We start from the raw sequence: 19,573 nt of genomic DNA, 5'->3' as shown, positions 1-19,573 counted from the left end.
TTTTATTTTAATTTTTTTCTTTTTTTATTTATTTGACAGAGAGAGATCATAGGTAGGCAGAGAGGCAGGCAGAGAGAGAGGAGGAAGCAGGCACCCCGCTGAGCAGAGAGCCCGATGTGGGGCTTGATCCCAGGACCCTGAGATCATGACCTGAGCTGAAGGCAGAGGCTTAACCCACTGAGCCACCCAGGCGCCCTATGACATTTTATTTTTTAAACCATTTGATTATGTCATAGATCATGGTCATTTTCCTCTAGATCCTTCAATGTGTATTTCCTGAGAATAGAAATATTCTCTTACGTAACCATAATAAACTTCTATAAAGTTAATATTGTTATAGTACCTTTCTGTAATTTCATCTGTATTCCCGTTTTCTTAGTTGACCCAATAATGCCCTTTAGCATTTCTTTTTCCTTCAGAGCAGTACATACTAGGGTCACATATTGCATTTAGTCGTCCTATATTTTTAGTTCGCTTTAATCTGGATATATCTCTTGACCTTTCTTTGTCTTTCATGGTAATTCTTAAGTAATACATGTTGCATGTCAGCCCATTCAGAATGTTCCTCATTATGGGTTTGTTTCCCCATGATTAGACACAGGTTATGCATTCTTTACCAAACTACTTGTAAGTCATGTTTCCCTTTCAGGGTATCACATTCAGAGCACATGTTGTTCATCTATCCTTTATTCTGTACTGTTTATTTTGATGACCTTAGCAAGATACTGTCTGCCTTCTCCACAATAGATTTACTACTTTTGTTCCTTACTTCTAATAAGTAATATGAGGAGATAGTTTAAGGAAAGCACATATCCTGCTTTTCATCAAAACTTCCCCTCTTATATTTAGCAAAAATTTTTGATTCCTATGTGATGGTTGCACAATGATGGTTTCAAGCTCTAGCACTTCCTTCATATTTACTGGTTGTTACTCAGCACTCTATATAAGCAAGAGTCCTGATTTTTTGTGGGAAGCGAGATAGCTGTCAGCATGGAATACCTTGGCTGAGGATGCATCTGAGTTTGGAGATTCTGCTTAAGGGCTGGAGCTGAGGGGACCTCCTTAAGTGGAACACGTCAGCGACTTTTATTATCTCTATCCGTTTTTTACTATTTTCATTTTCTCAAAGGAAGTGCTAGAAGTTTCCAAGGAAAGAGCCAGGAAAGAGGGAGAGTTGAAGATACAGAATAGAATGTAAATAATAATAAAGAATTGCTAAGAAGGCAGAAGAAGTGACATCCCATGGATTAATATCTCTTGAACAGGAGAAAGGATACCTCTTCCACTAACCAGAGCTATGTGAACACAAGTTCAGGAGGCTAAGTGAATTATAAGCAGGATAAATATAATAAGAAATCATATTAGAAAAAAGAAAGAAATTGCAGTTAGACATATTGTAGGGAAATTGTATTTATTACCTCCCAAACGGATATATTGGTAGCAAGCCAGAGAAAAGATCACCTTCAAAGAGCAACAAGCCAATTTCTCAACAGCAACAGTAGGAATCAGAGGACAGTGAAAGCATATCTTCAAAGTACCAACAGGAGGTGACTTTCAACTTATAAAAGTCTACCCAGCAAAACTGTATCAAAATGAAAGTGGAAGAAGTATCTTTTCAGATAAAGAAGAATATTTTATACCAAAAAACCCTACTAAAAAGTTTTAAAAATGATGCATTTCAGGAAGAAGGAAAATCTGAGATGTAAACAGGAAAGCTTTCTAAAGAAATTGGTGTGCATGTGCACAAATTTAAACATTAAATGTAAAAATAGCAAAATGAACCAGCTAAAATTAAGGAGCCACAAATTACTTTGCTGATTCCTTCTTTAAGTTTTCTGATTTTGATACTATAAAAGTTCTATGAATAAAATATATAAACAAATAAGTAGTATGCTGCTAAAAATATGTATATCATTTTCATTTTTATAGTAAAATATGTTTATACAAAACATATTTTACTATAAAAATGAAAATTTGTATGTTTATACAAAACATATTTTACTATCAAAATAAAGGACAGATGGACAAAAGGAAGAACGTATTATTCATTCATTCATTCATTCATTGAGTGTGGACTCATAGATTCCTTTTTACTTAAGTGGTTTATAATTTACGATTGTATTAAATTGTTTTGGTTTCAACCTTCACAGATTTGGCTAATGGTAGCCCCTTCAAGTTGGCTCCTTTTCCTTGTGACATGGACTCATAATTTTTTTGAGCATTTTCTTCTTCCCTGGCACAAGATACTCAGTTTCATCTTGGTATTAGAAACCAAGAGCTGGGCACTGGATATGCATATTGGTACTGGGGTGTCTTTGCTTCTAGACCCTTCAAGCAGACAGAGTTAGGAAATATATGCTTGTCGATGACCGATACATGTATACACACACACATAAATATATACATATTTTAGAAATGATGTGTCTCTACAAATACCTCTTATTTCAGCCTTTTCATATAAGGTTCTTCCTAGTTTTCTTCATTCTCTATTTGTAACTTTCTTTATCCAGTGTGGGAACCCTGGCTCACAACAACAACATTTACTCATTTGGTCCAACCTAAACTATATCCAAAATGCTTTTAGAATTGATGCACCCAAATCACTGTAGTTAAGAATTTGGTTTGCAGTTCACTCTCCTCCCTACCCCCCACCCCATCTACAAATGAGTATTGGGTATATGAAGATTTCATTTATAAGTTACTTGGATTGGTTTTTTCCTCCCCTTCAGATTAGCTGTGTTTTATATTGAAAATATAGTTGGGTTCATTTGTTTCATTTTGCTTTCAGTTTTGGTTTTTTTCCTCCTCTTCCATCTTTGTTGATTTATTTTTGGGATCTGAAGAACAATATTGCACTTTCAAAGGCAAAACTACCCAAACTCTGTAAACTATACTCAGAGAAATGCAGTTCCCTCATACATCTCTTTTACCCATTCCTTCCCATTACCTGATTTATACTTCATTTTTTTTTTTTTTGGTAAAGAAAAGCATATATACACACACACACACACACATATATGATTTTTTATTTCTCTTTCTTTATTACACAGAGGTTAACATACTATATAAGCTCTTTTGCAGTGGCTTTTTCCCCTTAATATATCTGGAAATCATTATCATACCAGTTTATTAAGGATTTTCTTTCTTTTTTTTTTTTTTTTAAGATTTTACTTATTTATTTGACACAGAGAGAGAGATCACAAGTAGGCAGAGAGGCAGGTAGAGAGGGGTGGGGGGCAGGAAGCAGGCCCCCTGCTGAGCAGAGAGCCTGATGTAGGGCTGGATCCCAGGACCCTGAGATCATGACCTGAGCCAAAGGCAGAGGCTTAACGCACTGAGCCACCTAGGCGCCCCTAAGGATTTTCTTTATTCTTTATTACAGCTCCATGGTATTCCAGTGTGCTTATGTACCATAGTTGTATTCCTCTTTTTCCAGTTCCCATGTCCCTAATTATTTTCTTTTTTCTAAATGCTTTGGCTAATGCATCCACAATAGTGTTAGCTGAGGTCATTCTTTTTTACTACAGATATTCTAGAGCTATAAATTTCTGTCTGAGTTCTACTTCAGCTTCATCTTAGATTGATAAGTTTAAATAAATACTTAAAAAGTGTTTTCATTTTCATTCAGTTCAGAATTCTTTTTAATTTTCCTTTTGATTTCTTCTGCGGCTCATTTTTTTTTAGAAGTGTGCTATTTATTTTCCAAATAATTAGGGATTTTCCTGAGATCTATTCCTGATTTCCTAAATTCACTACTGCCCAAGAATGTACTTACGTACTTTGAATTACTTGGATCTTTTAAATTTATTGAGAGATGGAATTATCCAACTATAATTGTGGATTTGTTTGTTCTTGGAGTTCCATTAATTTTTGCTTTATGTATAATGAAGCTTTCCTATTAGATACATAAACATTATCCATTATGTTTTCCTGATGCATTGGCCCCTTTATCATTAAAATAGGTCTTCTTTATCCCTGGAAACATTTTCTTTTTTTTTTTTTTTTTTTAAGATTTTATTCATTTGTGAGAGTGAGCGAGTGAGAGAACAAACTAGGGGGAGAGGGAGAGGGAGAAGCAGACTACCCATTGAGCAGGAGCCCAATGTGGGACTTAATCCCAGTGCCCCAGGGTCATGACCAGAGTTGAAGGCAGATGCTTAGCTGACTATTGTGACTTCTCCTTTGGTATTAATATAGCCCCTCTGCTACTTTTTGTTTATTGTTGACGTGCTATATTTATTTTTATTTTAAAGTGGGTTTCTTGAAAAAATTTTTAAAAATAAAGTGGGTTTCTTATAGCGATCAGTCAGGCTTTGCTTTTTATTCAATTCCACAATTGTTGCCTTTTAGGTGGAGTATTTAGAATATTTGCATTTAATATGATTATTTGATGATGTTAGGTTAAAGTCTCTTACTGTGGTATCTCTTTGTCCCATCTCTTTTTTTTTTGTTTTTTTTTTTGAGTTAATGAGGTATTTTTTATGATCTTATTTTATCTCCTTTGGAAGTGTATTAACTGCAATTCTTTGTTATGTTATCTTAGTGGTTGCGTTAAGATTTATAATCTATCTTTAACTTATCATAGTTTACCTTAGTACCATAATTACCTTAATAATGATAATATACCATTTCACATATAAGAACCTTATAACTATGTATTTGCATTATTCCCCTCCTAGCCTTCGTGCTATTTTTGCCATCATTCATTTTACTTTACATGTTATTACTTTGCTTTTTTTAAGATTTGAAAGTTTTAAGATTTTAAGTTTTTTTTTAAAGATTTATGTATCTTGAGTGGGGAGGGGCAGAGGATAAGGAAGGAGAGAGTCTTAAGCAGGCTCCACGCTGAGTGAGGAGCCTGATGTAGGGCTCCGCCTCAAGACCCTGAGATCATGACCTGAGCTGAATCTAAGAGTCGCTCTACCAACTGCCACACACAGGTGCAAAAATAGTTATTTTTTAAAGAGATTTTAATTTTTTGAGAAGCTACTGTAGTGTTCAGCGTAGTGGTTGCAGGATTTTATACTCCTACCAATAGTGCATAATAAGAAGAGTTCCAGCTTTTCCAAGTCTCTGCCAACACTTTTACTTTTCTCTCCTTTTTTGATAGTAACCATCCTAACCTAAAGGTGTGAGTTGATATCTCATTGTCATCTGGTAATTAGTGATATTGAACCTCTTTTTTTTTTCTTGGATTTGTTATTTGTAAATAATCTTCTAAGAAATGTCTATTCAATTCCATTTTTGAGCAGGGTCTTTTCGTTGTTAGTTTTAGGAGTTCTTTATATATTTATATATATATTCTTTGTATTCTTTATATATTCTGGATTTTAATTCCCTATCAGATATACAATTTGCAAACATTTTCATATTCCATAGGTTGCCTTTTCACTCTGCTGATTGTGTTTTGATGAACTGATGTAGTCCTACTTGTCTATTTTTGCTTTTGTTCCCTATGCTTTTGATGTCATACCCAAATAATCTTTGCCAGATCCAAAATTATGAAGACTTTTCTTTATGGTTTCTTCTAGGAGTTTTCTAGTTCTGGATCTTACTCTTAGGTGTTTAAACCATTTTGAGTTAATTTTTATATGTATGTAAGATAAGGTTCCAACTTCCCTCTTTTGCATATGGATATCCAGTTTTTCCAGTACCACTTTAAGAGACTATGCTTTTTCATTGAATGGTCTTAATACTTTTGTCAAAGATCATTTGACCATATACACAAGGGTTTATTTCTGAAATCTATTCTGTTCCATGGTCTGTATGTCTGTCTTTATGCCAGTGGCATACTATTTTGATTAGTGTACCTTATGTTTAGAGATCACGAACCTTGTGTCCTGCAACTTTGTTCTTCTTTTCAAAATTATTTGAGATTCCATAAGAATTTTATGACTTTATTCTATTTCTGCAAAAAAAAAAAAAAAACAGTAGAAAAAAATTGACATTAGAATTTTAAAGGGGATTGCAAAGAATCTATAGGTTTCCTTCGGTATTATTAACATCTTAATGGTATTGTGTTCCTGTGTAAACATGAGAATGTTTCTGTTGTTCTCTAATTTCTTTTCAACGGTGTTTTGTAGTTTTTAGCATTATGAGTGTTTCATCTCCTTGGTTAGGTTTATTTCTAAGAATAAAATTCTCAAAATAGAATTCTCAAAAAGAATAAAATTCTTTTGTGATGCTTTTGTAAATAAGATTTTTTTCCTCCTTACTTTCCTCTTCTGATTGTTCATTTTAGTATATAGAAACACAATTGATTTTTGTGTCTTGATTTTATATCCTTCAACTTTGAAGAAGTCATTTGTTCTGTTTCAGTATAATCTTTAGGGTTTCTACATGTCATAGGTGAACAAAGATAGTTTTACTTTTTCCTCTACAATTTGTATGTTTTGTTTTGTTTTTTAAGATTTTATTTATTCACTTGACAGATGACAAGTAGGCAGAGAGGCAGGTGGCAGGGGTGGGGTGGAGTGGGAAGCAGTCTCCCTGCTGAGCAGAGAGCCCGAAGCAGGGCTCGATCCCAGGACCCTGGGATCATGACCTGAGCTGAAGGCAGAGGCTTTAACCCACTGAGCCACCCAGGTGCCCCTATATGCTTTTTATTTCTTTTTCTTGCCTAATTGCTCTGGATAGGACTCCCAATACTATGTTAAATAGAGGTAGCAAGAGCAGCCATCATTGTTTGTCTTAGAGTAAAGTCTTCTGGACCTTCACTTTTGAATATATTAGCTGTGGGCTCTTTATATATGGCCTTTATTCTTACCAGAATAAAGTTAGTTTCCTTCTGTTCCTAGTTTGTTGAGTGTTTTTATCATGAAAGAGTGTTGAATCATGTCACATACTTTTTCTGCATCAATTGAGATGATCTTGTGGTTTTTGTCCTTCTTTCCATTAAAGAGGTATATTCCATGGGATGATTTTCATATATTGGACCATTTTTTAATTCCAGTAATAAATCCCATTGGTCATGATGGATAATCCTTTTTTTTTTTAAGATTTTATTTATTTGACAGACAGAGATCTCAAGTAGGTGGAGAGGCAGGCAGAGAGAGCGAGAGGAGGAAGCAGGCTCCCCACTGAGCAAAGAGCCTGATGCAAGGCTTGATCCCAGGACCCTGGGATCATGACTTGAGCCGAAGGCAGAGGCTTTAACCCACTGAGCCACCCAGGTGCCCCGATGTATGATCTTTTTAATGTGCTGTTGAATTTTGTTTGCTGATACTTTTTTAAAGTGATTACTAGATTGGAAGGGCTTACTCTTTGTTTTGTTTCTGTATATCTTGTAGTTTTTGTCCCTCTTTTCCTCTCTACTGTCCTCCTTAGTGTTGCATTGATTTTTTTGTAGTGACATAATTTTCTATTTCCTTTTGTGTATTCTATAAATATTTTCCTTTTAGTTATTGCAATTACATATAACATCTTAAAATTATATATTCTATTTTAAGCTGATAACTTGATTTCAAGTGCATTCAGAAACTGTACTTTTATAAGCTCCACTTCGCCCCCTTTGTTAAACTGCACTTTTATATAAAGGTACAGCATAGGAAATATAGCGAATGATAACGTAATACCATTATATGGTGATAGATGGTAGCTACAGTTGTAGTGAGCATAGCACAACATATAGAGATGTTGAATCACTATGTTGTATACCTGAAATTAATGTAACATTGTGTGTCAGCTACACTATAAAAAAAAAAAGAAAAAGTTACTAGTAAATTAGATCATCGTGAAAGTAAGTAAATATTCATTTAATAATTACTCAACCACATCTATATTGTATATTCATTAACATAGGAATATAGTTATTCATGAGTCATTTAAATTTTGAGTAAGAATTAAAAGTGAATTTATACACCAAAATTACCTTCGTAGAGGTTACTGTATTGGTTCACATGTTCATCTTTACTGGAAACTGTTTTCATGTGGCTTCATGTTGCTGTCTAATGTTCTTTCATCTTGAAGGACTCCCTTACCATTTCTTGCAGATTATTAGGTCTAGTTGTAATAAATTTTGTCAGTTTTTTTTTTTTTTTTTTAAAGATTTATTTATTTGACAGAGAGAAATCACAAGAGAGGCAGGCAGAGAGAGAGGAAGGGAAGCAGGCTCTCCGCTGAGCAGAGAGCCCGATGCAGGACTCGATCCCAGGACCCCGAGATCATGACCTGAGCCGAAGGCAGCGGCTTAACCCACTGAGCCACCCAGGCGCCCCTGTCAGTTTTTTTTAATCTGGGAAAATCTTAATTTCTCTTTAAATTTTTTTAAGGTTACTTATTTGACACAGAGAGATAGTAAGAGAGGGAACACAAACAGGGCGAGTGGGAGAGGGAGAAGCAGGCTTCCCACTGAGCACCGAGCCCAATGCGGGGCTCGATCCTAGGACCCTAGGATCATGACCTGAGCTGAAGGCAGACACTTAAGGACTGAGCCACCCAGGCGCCCCTCCTCTTCATTTTTGAAGCAGAGTTCTGCCGGCTACAGTATTCTTGATTTTTTTTTTTTCCCCTTTAACACTTTGAATCTATCATGCCACTTTGATGGCCTGTAAGATTTCTGCTGAGAAGTCCACTGATAATTTTAAGGAAGTTCCCTAATATGTAATGAGTTGCTTTTCTCTTAATGCTCTTAAGAGTCTCTCCTTGATTTTGACTTTTGACAGCTTGATTATAATGTGTCTTTGCATGGGCTTATTTAGATTTATTGGAGTTATCCTGGTTGGAGTTCTTTGAGCTTCTTGAATTTCTGTGTTCATTTCTTTCCTCAGATCTGGGAAGTTTTTAGCCATTATTACTTCACATAAGCTCTCTGACCCTTTCTGTCTTCTTCCAGGATCCCATTATATGTATATTGGTCTTGACATTGTTCCATCTTAGGATCTATTTACATTCCTCATTCTTCTTTCTTTTTACTCTGATCCATGATTTCAAATGATCTATGTTTGTGTTGCTGATTCTTTCTTCTACCTGATCAAATCTGATGTTGAACCCCTTTGGTGAATTTTTCAAATCACTTACTATGTTTTCCAGCTCCAGAACTTGTTTGTTTCATTTTTTATAGTTACTCTTTGTTGATAGTCTGTTTTTGTTCAGCATTTTCCTGATTCCTTTGTCTTTGTTCTCTTGTAGTTCATTCTGTGTTTCTTTAGGTTTGATTTCTGGACTGTTACTTTGTTTTCGGCCATTTTTCCCTATTTCTTTGCATGCCTTGTAATCTTTTTTATTGAGACCTAATCATTTGGGGAAAAAAAACACACACACACACACACAACTACCTCTCCCATCGTTATGACCTGGCATCATGGAATGGACGACTTTCACTGATTAGCCCAGCTAGAGGTTCCAGGACCTCTCAAACCAGTTTGAGGATATATGTTCTTTGAGCCTGCCTGTATACTTTTAGATTCCCTAAGGAGCTTGTCTTTTTCTTCTCAGTGCTCATAATCTCTTGCTCCCTTTGGCATCTGCCTATGGAATGCCGCTCTAATGTGCTATGATGATTGCATTTGTTTTCAGTGGCTTCCAAACAAGGCTGCCTATCCCATTTGTGCTCTAGTTGAGTGAGACAGAAACTAGTCTCTCAGGCAACCCCAGACTAGCCCTAATATTGGAGGCAGAGTCCCCCTCTTTTGTTTCCATCCAGAGGGAGTGTAGGAAGGATAGGGGAGGAACAGAGGTGGGCACACAAAACTCTGCATATTTTCCTTTCCCTTTTGCTGGAATTCTTTGGGGTTTTTTGTTGGTCTTGATGCTGTTGCTTCTCAGTTGGGCTCTAGAGTTCTTACAAACTGGTATTTTGGTCTCTTCATTAACTTGGTGTCTGTGGAAGAATGAGGGCCTGAAGCTTTCTAGTCCATGACCTTGTTGACATTACTCCTTTTCAGGAGTTTCCAAACAATGCTTCCAGTACCATCAGTGCTCTGAGTCAAGTGAGACAGAAACTAGTCTCTGAGGCAGCCTCAACACAAGCCAAATTGTTGAACGCAAGGTCCACAGTGCTTCTGTCCAAGGCACAGTAACCAGTGTGAGAGGTTTCTTCTGGGTTGCACTGTGCAAGGTTGGATGGGGGAGATGTGTTGTTTCCTTCTTTCCCTTCCCTGCAGTATCTTTTCTCTTTATACCTTATTCTTCCCCAAAAGCACTTCTCTGAGGCTGTCAGCCCTCTTCCCTATAGTCAAGTGCTGTGCAATATTAAAGTGACCTGTGTCCGTTATCTTGGCATTTAGTTGTACTGTTTCTTTCTGGGGGTAATTTCGTTTGTACTTCATCTAAGTCTTCCATGTGTCTTGATTTCTTCCCAGAGTCTTAAGCCTCTTCTTCTTTGTCTTTACTAACAGGCTTTAACAGTGTAAAATGTTGGAAGTTCTACTGAAATTCAGCTTATTTCTTAGAGGTAATTTGAAGGTTCCGTTAGACTCCTTTTCCTAGTAATGCTAAAGGCATGGGTCCTACATCATTTTACTGACTCTACTGTTTTCTAGGAGGATGTAGGGTGTCACCATTTTCTTCCAGACCTTAAAGTCAGCCCCATATTGCTTTTTGCTATGGGTAAAAAGGCATCCTTATTTATATTATTGTGGCTCACCTCCAAGAGCCACTAGGTACCTCCCTCATTTTGGCTTTCCTGTTCTCTGCAGGTTCTTGAGCAGGCCAGAGTGGAAATTCCCCTATTTCCCTTCAGCATCGTCCAGTTCTCTTTTGAACCCTTTTCACCCAACCTCACTGAAGAAATGAACAAGAGGGTAAGTAAATGAGTTGTGCTAGATGATTTATTTAATAAGTTATAATCTCGCTGCATTACAGAAAGTAATGCATACTCTAATAAGTTTGCTCTATATTTCTCCAGACTTTTCTATGTGTTAATATTTTAGAAAATACATTTTTTTAAAAAATGGGAATCAAACTATGTATACTATTTGGCAACTTTTTCATTCAGCAGTGTATTGTGTACATCTTTTCATGTCAGTCATGATTTAATTTCCCATGTTTTTAATGGCTATATAGTATTCCACTGTATGATATACCTATTATTTTCATCATTGGTGCTTTATAATTTTTTGCTATTTCAAATAATGCAGTTGTGAAATCCCTGTATACAATTTTTTTGTATATTCAGCAAGTGTTTGTGTTGAGAAAATTCCTTAAAGCAGAATTATTCCATGGTTTGACTGTTTTCTTTGTATTTGACTTCTCTTACCACATTTACCTCCTCACTGTATTCTGTTTTTCTTATAGATGAGGATCAAGTGGACAGAGATGTCGACTGTTTATGCTGGGCCATTTAGCAAAAATTGCAATCTCAGGGCTCTGAAAAGGCTGTTTAAGAGCTTTGGCCCAGTCCGGTCCATGACTCTTGTTCTTGAAACCCATCAGGTAATGAAATGAGAAAACTTGGATTTTCACCTCTAGATCAGTGTTGGAAATTCAGATGCCTCCTGGGGCCATTCACATAACAAATATTAGTGATGTGAGCTTGATTGTCACCAGCTGGAATGAGTCATGCTGTTTGATAACACAGTTCTTGACTCACTATAAAGTGTACCCAGTATTGCCAGAATCTCTGATTGAGAATTAAGAATCTGCCATCTTGCAAAGTGATCGAAGTATAGAATCCTAGATATTTAAAATGTGCTTTCTCCAAATCTTTTATTAATGTCTCTCATACCTAAAAATAGAAAGATGATGATTCCCTGCTAACATGGACCTAAGGGATGGGAAGTATATGTCAGGGGACCATAACCTCCTACTTTAAGTCTTGGGGCTTTTTCTTTTTTTGGTAAAATATATATATAATTTGCCTTTTTAACTTTTTAAATATACAGTTCTGTTACTAAGTATAGTAGTACCCCTTATCCATGGTTTCAATTACCCACAGTCCAGAAGCAGTTGATGATCTTTCTGACATATCAGGTCACCAGTAGCCTAACACTACCTCACAATGCCTATGTATGTCACTTGCCTCACTGCATCTTATCAGACAGGCATTTTATTGTCTCACATCATCACAAGAAGGGTAAGTACAGTGGAATATTTTGAGATAGAGACCACATTCACATAATTACAGTATATTATTGTTACTGTTTTAATATCTTACTGTGCCTAATTTTTAGATTAACTTATATATATATTTTTAGATTAAATATATATATATTTATAGGGTTCAGTACTCTCTGTGATTCCAGGTACCTGCTGGGGGGTCTTGGAATGTATCCAGAACTTTTCATCATCCCAAACTGAAACTCTGTACCCCTTAAGCAGTAACTCTTCAGTCCCTGTCCACCAGGTGTGGTAAGCACTCTTGTGCTTTCTGGTTTTATGAAGTTCATTACTCTATTACACATCCTGTAAGTGGAATCATACAGCACCTTTTGTGTCTGGCTTATTTCACTTAGCAGAATGTCTTCAAGGTTCATCCATGCTGTAGCATGTCAGAATATCATTTCTTTTCAAGGACAGATAAAATATTCCATTTTGTGGGATGTACTACATTTTGTTTATCCATTCATCTGTTGATGAACATTTGGATGGTTTCCACTTTTTTGCTATTCTGAATAATGCTGCTGTGAATATAGATGTACAGATATCCATTGGAGTGTCTGTTTTCAGTTCTTGTGGGTGTATACCCAAAGTGCAATTGCTGGGTTAAATGGTAATTCTATGTATAATTTCAGGAACTGCCATACTGTTTTCCACAGTGGCTACACAACTTTACATTCCCACCTGTAGTGCCAGGAGTTCCAATTTCCCTATATTCCAGCTGACACTTATTTTGTCATTCTTCCTCTTCTTTGAATACTAGCCGTCCTAATGGATGTGAAGTAGTAGCTCATGTTTTTTATTTGCATCTCCCTATGATTAGTGATACTGAACATCTTTTTATATGCTTATTGGCCACTGTATGTCTTCTTTGGAGAAATATCTATTCCTATGCCTATTTTTAATTGGGTTATTTGATTTTTTGTTGTTGAGTTTTAGTTTATGTATTTTAGATAGGAAATCTTCATTAGTTATGGGACTTGAAAAATTTCTCCCATTCATAAGGTTGCTTTTCAACACTGTTGATAGTATCCTTTGATGCACTTCTTAATTCTGATTAAGTCTAATTTGTCTTACTTTCGTCACCTCTGCTTTTGGTGTCACATTCAGGAAACTTGCCAGATCTAGTACCATGAAGCTTTTCTGTAGGAGCACTTTTGTCTCCACAGTGCTGCTGCACATCACATCATTAAGCAGAAAAGCAGTCAGTTTGAAGATAGAGCCTATCCAATGGAAGCACTTAACCTCCCCAAGCCTCTAGGAAAGCTGCCTGTGTGAAATTAAGCTAACGAGACAAATGAGAATCTAAATGACTTGCAGTGATGTCTTCAGTAGTTCATAATAAATAATATGAAAAGGTGGTTAGTAAACATTAGTGCTTTGCCTGTACCACCCATGGAGATAAGACTTCAACTTTAATTTACAAATAAAGGTTATTTATTGGCTGAAAAATCGGTTCTTGAACTTTGGTGATTCTACTTAAAGTTGATCTATAGTTGCTGTCTAGCCCAGCACAGCAAAGAGAAATTCATTTTGGTGGCTTTGGCCACTAGTTTAGGGCCCCTTCCCAGTCCCTTCTCTAGCAGTTTGAGCCCAGAAAGCAGAGATAAGAAAATCCTGGGGTTTTTTGGTTTTTTTTTTTTTCCCTCCTGCAGCCACATCTCTGTATACAATATGAAGTCCTGGAAGCTGCTCAGCTGGCCATAGAATCCTTGGATGACATTCTGGTGGAAGGTGCCTGCATCAAGGTAGAGTGGCCAGAGAGCAAAAAGCAGCACCCTTTTGCCTTTATTTATAGTGCCCTAGTATATAAAAGCTTAGAGAAAAGCCCTCAAGAGGCCTGAGCAGATGATTTTGTGTTGGGAAGTTTTCAGTCAAGCCCAGCATTCTTCTAGCAGTGACCTAAAACATGACTGCTTTCTTTTTTGTCAGAATCAGCCTGGGGCTACATTGCGGTCTTTCTGGTATTTTTTTTTTATCACTACCTTAGACCCCAGATGGTTTATTCTGGGTGTTTTTCTGTAGCTGCCCTTTCCTTTAGCTTTCAAAGGAATCAAATGGTGTTTTGAAGTTTCTTATGCAGATAAACAGTTTCATTGGGGTAGAAGTCAGGGAACTTACTTCCATTGCAGGGTGTTTGTGCAGGGAGGAAAGGGCGAGAGTATGTTTATACAAAAACATTTGTATTTATGTATTAAGTCTCTACTGTAGTCCTCTGAGGCATTTATCATTAGCCTCCTTTTACAGATAAAGAAACTACCAAATTAAGTTTCTTGCTAGTATATAATAGGCCTAAAGTTTGAAGTGGTGACTTTTCTTAAGATTTATTATTTTGAAAGAGCAGGGAGGAGGGGCAGAGGGTGAGGGAAAGAGTCCCAAGTGGACTCCACGTTGAGCGTGGAGCCCAGTGCAGGGCTCTGATCTCACAACCCTGAAATCATGACCTGAGCCAAAAGCAAGAGTTGGAGGCTTAATGAACTGTGCTACCAAGGCACCTGAGTGGTGATTTTGTACCACTAATGCCATCTTTCTTGATTAGGTGCAGAGGCCTGTGACAGAGCTCACCCTTGATTCTAACACTCTTGTGAATGAGCTAGAACAAGATTCTGAGAACCGTGGTACAATATACCTGTCTGGAGTGAGCGAAACCTTCAAAGAACACTTAATGCAACAGTCCAACCTCTTCCTTGGCTTGGAAGCGGTCATCTTGCCTAAAGATCTTAAAACTGGAAAGCAAAAAAGATACTGTTTCCTGAGTAAGTCTGTGCTGTGGAATGTGACCTTGGGGAAGGAGATTATTGATGGTGATAACATGAGGTCAGAGAAGGGAAATGTTCACTAAATAGGCCCACCTGGGATGCTAGACGACATTAACAGCTGATTCTGTCCTCCCTTGGCCCTGGATGGTGACCAGGCTTTGTGGCCCTTAATAACAGGACTATTCTTGCTTTCAGAATTCAGAACTTTTGGCAGTGCCCAGAGGGCCCTCGACATTCTCAAAGGCAAGGACTGGAAGCTAAAAGGCCGGCATGCCCTAACCCCCAGGCATCTCCATGCTTGGCTCAGGGGCTTGCCTCCTGAATCAAGAAGGCCCCCAGGGGTTCGTGTCATACCTCCCCCCTCTGAGCAGCAGGCCTTACAGGTGAGTGAATGAGTGAGTGTATCCTGGTATCAGAGGTAGCTGCCTTGGTTTGCTAGCTCTTGGCATTGGTTGGCCTTCTCATGTTTATGGAAGTTAGGAGAGTCCAGCTCAAGTGACACTTAATTAAGCCTTTGGATCTTTTTTTTCCCCTCCCCTGGCACTAGTTTTATTTGACTAGCTTCCCAGCCCTTGGACACATTTTTCTCTAAGAGCTCATACTTTTGCCCACTCCATACCTGCTACAATTAGGTTTTCAATCCTCCAGGTGGCTCTCCAAGGGACTTTGAGGGGCTAACATAGGAGGTTAAAGAGCTGGGCAAGTCTTTAGTAATTTAGGGTTTCCCAAAGCGTAGTACATACACAAGATGATTTTTAGTGGTCATAGATGGACCTTTACCCCCACTTATAGATCCTGTTCTAACACTTGTATAACAATCTCATTGAACCTATGACATCAGTTTCTGATGGCAGAAACTCAATTTAAAGAAAAATATTAGGATACACAACTGAAAGGGTAAAGGTAGAAGGTGAATGGCTGAAGTTTGGGAAACCCTGTTCTCGTCTCATCTCCCACACTTAATAGATGAGAAATAGATGCCAGAACTAGTTGAGTGATTTGCCCAGGTCCAAAGATACTAAATGGCAGGGGCCATTAGTGATGTGGTTCCTCTCTGTCAGGGCCCTGGAAGAACCAATCCATAATGGAGGAAAGAACAACAGTTGTACTCCTAAACTGACTGAAGACCTGGAGATGCTGGGGTGGACAGGGAACCCTGAATTATGGGCTTTAGCTTCAGATAGAGGATTTATATAGAGCCTTTTCTGGGACCCCAAGGTCCTAGAACTTGAAGAAAGTTGCAGCCCCTCCGAAGGTGAGCAGAGGATACTCCAGCTGAGTGTTAACATCTGGCTTTGATCCTAGGCTCTGAAGGTGGACCACCCAAAGATAGCAGCCTGGCGCTGGGGCCGGAAGATAGGAAAGCTCTACCACAGCCTGGGCCCAGGCACACTCTGCCTCATCTTGCTGCCAGGAACCAAGAGGTAAGGACTAAAGGGTTGTCCCTTCAGGATTCTGGCCTCTAGACTTCAGCTGAGAGAAAGGCCTTTTTGTTGACATTCCAGCACATAAATGAGGACTTAAGGAATCCTCTCTTCATTCTTAGGTATTATATATCCATTTTACACATACATATGCTCTTCCATTAAATTAATTAAATTATTAATTAAATACTTATTAGCCCCTCAGGGAGATAGTTCATCCCAGTTTAAAGGCAGAGGCCTTAGATCCTACAGCCTCTGTGGGACAAAAGGCAGCTGCCTAATCCCCCACTTGAGTAAAAACAGTCAAAGATGTGATCTCAGGCAAGGCCCAGACCAGATTATGACCCTTCCCACATTTCAGGAGCATGGTCCTGCCTTCTCCCATCCCCATCTCTGCTGATTCTAAGCCTGAAGAGTAACAGAACAGAACTCTGGGTCCAGTCCCTGCTCTATCACATACCTTCTCTGACAACTGGCCAAGCCAGTTTCCCCCTATGGGTCTCAATTTCCCTTTGGTAAAATAAGAGATCTGGAATAAACCAGTGAGTTCCAAACCCTTTCAACTGTAACATCTTTTCTTTAAAAGAAAAATTCCTGTTAAATCCTAAATCATAAAGATAGGCAGTTCTGGAATGAGTGGGTGGATGAACATGTACTGGATGATGTCTGCATTCCAACCACTGGACCAAGTGTTTTACAACATACATGACTTAGAAGGACTCTTGATGGTAGATTGCCTTTATTACCTGGTTCTGTCACTCAGCTTGTTGAACAACCAAGAGCTTGATTCTTTTTAAAAAGTGGACATAACAATTGTACCTGCATCAGTACCTAGTTTAGGTACATAAAAGGATTAAATGAGAATGCACATAAAGTACTTTATAAAATAAAGCTTGGTACCTGGTGAATGATCTGTAGATGAGGAAAGCATAAGGAAATGATCTGTATATTTTAGCTATTATTAGATAGTCCTCACAAAAGCCCCATGAGATAGTAGTTTAAGTATTTAATAGTTTTATAGTTGAATAAATGGAAGCTCACTTTGAGGTCATTCACCCTAGGTTGAGATATGCCTCCCATCTGTTAAATGGCAGAGCTGACTCGATTCCAGGACTCTAGGACTTGTCAGTGTTCTTTCCATTGAGCCATTTTCAGTAGGCAGTTTTCGTTCAACTGCCTTACCTGCCTGTGCCCCACCCCATACACATACCCAAAAAAACTTACCACCTCTTACCTATGAGTTTGTAACCATTCTTTTAAATCCTGTGGATTAGTAACCTATTTTCACTCATTTGTTTGCAGCACTCACGGATCATTCTCTGGCCTAGGACTGATGGGAATAAAAGATGAAGAGGAAAGCACCACGCCAAACATGGGTTCGTGAGTCTGCCCATCATTTTCCATGTACCATTTCTTAGCCCTCACGGGCAGTGGCAGAGAATGTGGACAGGCTGCAGCCTCTCTATCCAGCACACAGCTTTTGTGGAAATGGTGTACCACTTAAGAAGTTTGGTCCATTTATATGGCATGTATAAATTTTCAATAAATGCCTAAAATTTGAGCATTCTCATCTTAAGACAGGGTGAGAAGGAAACCAGTTTGTGCTTTCTTTGTGTCAGTGGACTTACACATAGGAAATCTGTAGTATGTGCTCATTCCATGGTAACACTCCTATTAAATGGTATGTGTAGGTAAGGAAACTAAGAGGGAGGGACTTTGCTCTGAAGAAAAACCAGCCATTATCAGGTTATCTATGAAGCAAATTTCTGTAAGGCAAACTTTTCTCATTAACAGCTGTTATAAAATTGAAGGGAAAAGGCTGAAATGAAAATCTGGCAGCTCCACAGACACAGCAGAGTGGAAGACTGCTTTTTACCAACACTGGAAGCACCCTCTCGGTTCCATTTGTAGCAACGCTTCCTTCCCTTAAGTGAGATTGCAATGTCACCTTTCACCAGTAGGTGCCTCCACCCTACCAGATCTCCCCCTTAGAACTGAAAGCTTCAATTTCAGTGAAAGCTACTGCTCTGCTTTTTTATCAACTCTCAAAATATTAACATTCTGTCTTGGGAAGGATATGGGTACAGGTACACACAATTCCAAAACAGAGATATTTATCTGCCCTCTGGAAAAGATGAACTAATCCAGATACAGTATGTATCATACCAAAAAACCCTTGTAAATTACTCCATACATTGGGATCCAGTGATTCACTTCCGTAGTAGCATATTATAGTATAGCTGCACACAAACATACATAGAGGAGATACCACAGGGTGAGCACAACGGAATTCTTGGTAGCTATTTTTTAAAAATTATGTGTCTGTAAATAAAATTTCTAGTAAAAGAGATCTGTAAGAAGTGGCAGTTGACCTCTGGATACAGATGGATGCTGAATCCTAGCTTTCCTGCATACTGTGTGAACTTGTAAGTAACATTTCTGTGGTTGGAACAGTAATGGTACATACCTCATAGCATTGTTATGAAGATGTGATTATGCATTCCCAGTATATGTTGTAGGAAATATATAGAGGGTTACAGAATAGTAGAAAAAGATATGCATAGTCTTGGAACAAAACCTGGAAGGCTGTCAAATGTGGTAGGGCTGGAAAATTAGGTGTTAACCAAATTGGTTTTGGCTGTTTTGGTTTTAAATCACCATATATTGCTTTTATAACTAGAATACTTAAAATTAATTCTTAAGATTGGGCGTTTGAGGCAGTGTTTCATCATTTAACTTCTATAGGAGACAGCCCTATATAAAAGTTGGGAACCAGGAGCCAGAACTGAAGAGCTTGATTTAGGATCAAGACACTACAACTTGAAGCTCCCTTGTAAAGTGGAGGTATACATACAGTGAAGGCCCTGAGATTATCTTGAAACTGACACTGTTGCTGGATTCTTTCCCTACCCCCAGCTGAGCTCCAAAGCTCTTTAAGAGCTTAGCTGCTGTTTACTTCTTGAGACTCCAGTCCTGAGACTGGAGACTGAAAATAAAATAAGTGTCTGCCTTTGAATATTGGCTGGTACTTCAGGTCTGCTTCTGGGTAAGCCACTTAATTCTCATCTGAGTATATTTTCACAGCTTATAAAATGAGAAAAAAGTATCTTTTTAAGGATTACTGTGAAAATTCAAAGATCCAGCTTGTGGAAAAATGACAGAATAGTGGGCTATGTGACTTTCCCTCTCTGAGCCTGTTACCTCACTTTTAAAATGGGGACATTAGTAGCTACCCCATGAGGTTGTTATGATGATTAAATTAGGGAAAACCCCACATTAAGTGTTCAATAAGTGACATTTACTACAGAGCATCTTCCAAGTGCAGGACCACACAACAAATTCAGGCTCCACATG

At 38.0% G+C, this 19,573-nt stretch overlaps 1 protein-coding gene across 2 annotated transcripts in view; it reads left to right on the top strand.

Annotated features, from left to right (window-relative positions):
- The window catches only part of REXO5 (RNA exonuclease 5), a 40,958-nt gene extending 22,708 nt beyond the window's left edge, over positions 1-18,250 (top strand). For both annotated transcript variants that reach the window (XM_045994257.1, XM_045994256.1), the window contains exons 14-20: positions 10,638-10,742; positions 11,236-11,373; positions 13,692-13,784; positions 14,576-14,792; positions 14,991-15,178; positions 16,101-16,219; positions 17,522-18,250. In XM_045994257.1, coding sequence (XP_045850213.1) covers positions 10,638-10,742; positions 11,236-11,373; positions 13,692-13,784; positions 14,576-14,792; positions 14,991-15,178; positions 16,101-16,219; positions 17,522-17,603 — 942 coding nt within the window. In that variant the 3' untranslated portion in view covers positions 17,604-18,250. The remainder of the gene's footprint in view (positions 1-10,637; positions 10,743-11,235; positions 11,374-13,691; positions 13,785-14,575; positions 14,793-14,990; positions 15,179-16,100; positions 16,220-17,521) is intronic.
- The last annotated feature ends 1,323 nt before the right edge of the window (positions 18,251-19,573 follow it).

The sequence above is a fragment of the Meles meles genome, chromosome 21 (assembly GCF_922984935.1).
Source record: "Meles meles chromosome 21, mMelMel3.1 paternal haplotype, whole genome shotgun sequence".
NCBI classification, from domain to species: domain Eukaryota; kingdom Metazoa; phylum Chordata; class Mammalia; order Carnivora; family Mustelidae; genus Meles; species Meles meles.
This window is presented reverse-complemented; position numbering and strand designations above follow the sequence as displayed.